The 6,000-nt window shown below is 40.5% G+C and overlaps 1 protein-coding gene across 2 annotated transcripts in view; it reads right to left on the bottom strand.

The window, feature by feature from the left end:
* The window catches only part of ccdc117 (coiled-coil domain containing 117), a 39,731-nt gene continuing 33,731 nt past the window's right edge, over positions 1–6,000 (bottom strand). Inside the window, exon 7 of one of the 2 annotated variants that reach the window (XM_043715990.2) lies at positions 1–1,978. In XM_043715990.2, coding sequence (XP_043571925.2) covers positions 1,768–1,978 — 211 coding nt within the window. In that variant the 3' untranslated portion in view covers positions 1–1,767. The remainder of the gene's footprint in view (positions 1,979–6,000) is intronic. The other variant, XM_043715993.2, reaches the window with a different exon arrangement.

The raw sequence follows: 6,000 nt of genomic DNA, 5'->3' as shown, positions 1-6,000 counted from the left end.
AATATTGCAGAAGAGATATTTAATTAACAAATTCATTTCAATTAAGTGTAAGATATTACATTTTGGAAGAGAGGTCATATTTGAAAAATAGGAATCTAAATGGAGTACTGCAAAAGGATCTTTGTAGAAATACTGAAAGTCAGTGAAAGTGACAGCCAGATTTGTAAGATCACAGAAAAAGCATAAAAAAAGTTCAAATCTCAGAAAAATGAAAAGCAAAGAGGTTATGCTAAATTTATGACAAACTTTGGCTGACTACATTTGATGTTCAGCATTTCGGTCACTACTTCAGTGTTATTTTAGGATTTTGATATTTGTTAGCATCTTGGAACTTCACTTCAACCATTTTAATAGTTGTAAGTGGGGTTCTACACGGTCACACTGAAGCTAAATTAGGAAATAGTTAAAAGCTGTAAAGTCCTGATGCTTGTGTCAGTGTCCCCTAACTGCTATTAGAGTAGGAAAATGCCAGTTCCACGCCCTGTTATCCAACACCTAAATATCAGTTGGCATGCATTATGGTAACCTGTTCAACAATCTCCTTCCTCCATGGTCCGCAGACCCTATTCCAATGCTCCAACACATCAACATCCTACATTCAAAACAGACAACCAAATCCTACGTTAATTTCAAAGCTGCAAAGATTGTTCCCAAAAGAGACAACCACTTGCTTTTGAACCAAAACTAAAATGAATTAGGTTAGAATATTTGAATGAAGTTGAGAACAGATCAACCATGTTCAATTGAATGACAAAACAAGCTTAAAGCACTGAACAGCCTATTGCCCCACCCTCCCCGACCCCACTGTCCTAGAGACACAAAGCAAAACAAAAAAAATCCACTTATTGGTTTTTAAGAGCAGTGAAATCAGCTTTACAATGGTAGTTATATGCTCAAAGCAATTCCTCACTAATAGGTTTGAAATACCAGTGTCTTATATGCTAAACTTACTAAGCAAAAAAATGTCAACAAGCAAGTCCTCGTAAATTAAATTAGGCTACCACTTTCATTTGCCAGGACAACAAAGGAGGATATTTTTCATTCAGTGAGTGATATACAGGTTTCCCATAGCTGTTATAAGAAATAGGCTCAAACGTAACTGGTTTAGCAAAACTTGCTTGTACAAATGAAACTGAAGTACAAAACTTAAGGGTTTTTTTTTGCATTTACTCCAATTAAGATTCTCTTTAGTATTTTTTTCCCTCCCATTTGTCAAAGACAGCATAGGAAAACCAATCTTTTATCAGGAGTTCATGGCTAGCAAGTTACAGGTCATTCATAAAATATTTACATTCAACATTAAGAACAGTTCAAAATACTTTCCACATATATCCATACACTCGACAAATCTCATGCACAACTCTTGAAAAGCTTTTCCCAATTTCCTACCTTGCCATCTATTAAATAGAAACAAAAACAATTAGCATCTTAGGTGCATTATAAATTAGAGCACTTACTGCCGCACCCACATCAGTTGTTAAAAAGACTGTGATTACTTCCTTCACAGCTTTGATCAATTGACCGCAATAGGAATAGGCTTACAAAAATAGAAAGGCTACCCCAGACGCAGTCATTACACAGAAACTGTACAAAACTGCAGCAATGTTCAGAATTTGGTTTATGCAAGAACAGTGGGGGCATCAAAACTTCCAAAATGTCATTTTTAAAAGTTTTTTAAAACTTGAAGAAAATACTCCACACCTTCCTATGGAGAAACTTTGCAAGTCAGAATGCTTTTACCCCACAAGTCTGTCCTGCAAGTTGTTTCTAAAGCTCCATGTCCTCTTCAGATGTGTTGGTTGGATTCATATCACCACACATTAAGGATGAATCCAATTTTGAGCTCTTGTTGTACACATCAGAGTTGCACTGTGGCTGCTTATGTTTGGAGTTTCTTTGCTCCGGTAAAGCTGCAAGTTTATCAGAAAGTGGCTCACACGGGGGTCTCCACAAAACAAGTTCCATACATGGACGATTCCTAAGAAGATTTTTTAAAAAAAAAGCACATTAGAGACCTCTAGGACAGCTTGCATCTTTAAATCCAAAACAAACCCAAATAAGATCTGTATTCAATTAAATCTCAGCTTCTTATGCTGATCTACTTACTCCTGGTGATATTGCAACTTACATATAGAACTACAACCAGAAAAATGAATTTGGGACACTACAGATGCCAATAGTTCAACTGTTATTTGAGAAAAGCAAAAACTAAACAAACTGAATGGGCAAGCTTCAGTCTCACTCTCACCTTTATTTAGACAGTTGAGATTAAAATTAAAACCATAGCACAAGAATCCAGTCAGTCAGTCATTGTAACAGTCTGACACCACAGTCAGTGTTGTGATATCTACACAAAATGCACTGTTATTCTCACCAAGAACATTCCAAGTAGCAAGAGATTATTTCAATGTGATACACCATAGATACAGCATGCCCAGGGTTACATTCAACAATGCCTACTTGCTTTGGAGTTTAATCAATTTCGTATTTGCATCACAAGAATGTGGGATGATGATTGTGTGTTACAGTTCACTCGGTGAGTGAGCTGCCTTGATAACATGTACCTTTACATTCATGTTGTTTGGAGCTATGGATGGTGATAGTAGAAGCTCCAACTTTCCTTCCATCGTCTGGCTAACCAGGAGTTTCACCCACACTTAAAACCTGCTTCTGGAAGGATTCATAGGTTGATGCTAGAACTCCGACTGCATTATGAACACACCTTCACTGGCTATCAGGTCCTGGGGTAGAACTGAAATCCACAGTTTGACTCAGGTTACCACAAGACAATCAAGAGCATGGTAAATACACATGTACAGAAAAAAAACAAAGAATCCCTACAGTGTGGAAACAGGTCCTTCAGCCCAACAAGTCCACACCGACCGTCTGAAGAGTGGCCCACCCAGACCCATTCCCCTCCCCTATTATCCTACATTTACTCTTGACATAACATCCTTGGCACCTAACCAACACATCCCTGAACACTACAGGCAATTTAGCATGGCCAATTCACCTAACCCGCACATCTTTGGATTGCAAGAGAAAACCAGAGCCACCAGTGGAAACCAATGCAGACACAGGGAGAACGTGCAAACTCTACACAGCAATGCACTGGAGACTGGAATCGAATCTGGGTCCCTGGCACTGAGACAGCAGTGCTAACCATTGAGCCACCATGCTGCCCCAGGTCTCTGTGGCACAACTGATCAGCACATTCAGCTGTTAACTGAAAGTTGGTGGTTCAAGAAAGGGGGAAGTTTTGTCCTTGTGGTATTACCACTAGACTATTAATCCAGGGACCCAGGTTCAAATTCTACCACAGCATGTCTGGTTAATTAATTTATTTTAGTGAAGGACAGCAGTTTCCTTACTGCCAACCCATAGCAATGTGGGCAACACTTACCTGCCCTCTGAAACGGTCTAGCAAGCCACTCATTTTGTATCAATTGCTAGAAAATCTTCAACAAAAAAGAAGCCTGATAGATCACCTGGCATCTACCCTGGTACAAGAAATGATAATGGTAATCACAGCCTGTCAACCCTGCATTTGGGGAGAGTGACAACAGAGAGCACGGTCTCCCAGACTAATCATGCAACAGTCTGACATAGTCATATTCACTGAATCATACCCTACAGATAATGTCCAGGACAACACCATCACCATCCATACCAGTGGGCTCGGATATAGCCAATAATCGGTGGCAGCACAATGGTAAAGAACCGAGAACAAGTTGCCCCAAGAATCCTCAACACGGACTTCGAATACGATGAAGTCTCATAGCACCAGGTCAAACATAAACAAATAAATCTCCCATCATACCACATATCACCCCCACTTCAATACTTGGAGTTAGAGCACTACTTGGAAGAAGCAGAGTGCAATAGCACAGAATGTATTCAGTGGAGGATTTCAATATCCACCACAGAGTGGCTCAGTCACAGAACAATGACCAATCCAGTAAACTCCAAAATGGATCTTGCTGCTAGACTGGATTTGTACCAGTTTTGGAGGAAAGAACATACTTGATCTATCCTCACCAATCTGCCTGCTGCAGATGTCCATGGTAATATCAGGAAGAATGACCATCTCCTTAAGGATTGTGTGGTGAAGTCCAGCCTTGACATTGAGAATATCTTGCATCATGTTGTGTGGTACTATCGCTATACAAAATGGGACCGAATTAGAATAGATCAAGTGACTCAAGACTGGGTACCCATGAAGTGCCATGGGCCATCAGAAGCATGAAAAACATACTACAACACAACCTTCAACTCATGGCCTGGCATATTCCCCACTCTACCAATATTGCCTCTGGAATTCAGCTCTATGGTTCAATGAAGACGTAGGAGGACATGCCACAAGCAGCACAAGGCATACCTAAAACTGAGCTGTCAACCTGGCAAAACTACAAAACAAAATTACTTGTTTGGCAAGGAGCACGTGCAACAGGTGATAGAGCTAAGCAAATCCACAATTAATAGACCACAATTAATAGACCACAATTAATAGCTCTGCAGACCTGCCACATTCAGTTATGAATGGTGATGGGCAATTAAAACCACACACTGGAGGAGCAGGCACTATAAAACATCCTCAGCTTCAACAATGGGTGAACCCAGCACACCAGTGCAAAAATATAAGGCTGAAACATTCGCAGCAATCTTCAAACCAGAAGTGCTAAGTAGATGATCCAGAGGTCCCAAGCATCTTAGGTACCAATCTTCAGCCAATTCAACTCCATGTGATATCATGAAATGGCTTAAGGCACTGGATACTGCTAAGACTATGGGCCCTGACAATGTTCTAGCAATAATACTGAGGTCTTATGCTCTGGAACTCGCCGCACCCCTAGCCAAAGTTGTTCCACTACAGTTGCTTTGGCATCTACTCAGAAATTGGAAAATTGTCCAAGTATGTGCTGGACACAAAAAGAAAACAGGAAAATTTCAAAACTGCCAAACCATCAGCATTGCTATCAGCACTTGCTTAGAAATACCTACTCAGTGACACACTGTTTGGTTTCTGCCAGGGCCCCTCAGCTCCCAATATTATTACAGACTTGGTTCAAATATGATCAAAGCTGAATTCCAGAGGCAAGATGACAGTGACTGCCTTTGACATCAAGACCAAACGTCACCCAGTGTAGCATCAAGGAGCCCTGGCAAAATTCAATGGTAATGGCATGAGTTCCTCAGGGAGTATCTAGATCCAACCATCTTCTGCTACTTCATTAATAACCTTCCTTCCATCCTAAGATGGAAGTGTAGATGTTCACTGATGATTGCACAACATTCAGCATAATTCTCAACTCCTCAGATACTAAGGCAGATCATATCCAATTGCAGCATGACCTGGGTAATATCTTTGCTTGGGTTGAAAAGTGGCGAATAATATTCACAGCATCCAAATGCTAGACAATGACCATTTCCAACAAGAGAGAATCTAACCATCAGCAGATTCAGTAGCATTACCATTGAAATCCCTAGAATCAACAACTATTTGACCAGAAACCAAACTGTACTAACCACACAAATACTGCGACAAGAGAGGTCAAAGGTTAGGAACAAAAACAAATTGCTAATGAAACTCAACAGTATGGCAGCATGTGGAAGAAAACAGTTAGTTCTGAAGAAGAGTCACTGGACTCGAAACGTTATCATCTGTGGGAAGAAAGCAGGGAGTTAGCACATCAGTTTAGTTCCACCAGCAGATCTCGAAGATCTCAGAGTCAGATGTACAGCATGGAAACAGACACTTCGTCCAACCCGTCCATGCCGACCAGATATCCCAACCCAATTTAGTCCCACGTACCAGCACCTAGCCCATATTCCTTCAAACACTTTCTATTCATATACCCATCCAACTTTCTTTTAAATGTTGAAATTGTACCAGCCTCCTGCACTTCCACTAGTAACTCATTCCATACATGTACTACCCTCTACATGGAAAAGTTGCCTCTTTTTTAATATCTTTCCCCTCTCACCCTAAACCTACGCCCT

This window comes from Chiloscyllium plagiosum, unplaced genomic scaffold (genome assembly GCF_037043375.1).
Source record: "Chiloscyllium plagiosum isolate Xiang-an unplaced genomic scaffold, Cpla_swu_hap1 HiC_scaffold_24, whole genome shotgun sequence".
Classification (NCBI taxonomy): Eukaryota; Metazoa; Chordata; class Chondrichthyes; order Orectolobiformes; family Hemiscylliidae; genus Chiloscyllium; species Chiloscyllium plagiosum.
Note: the sequence above shows the minus strand (reverse complement) of the source record. Positions and strands in the feature narration are given on the sequence as shown.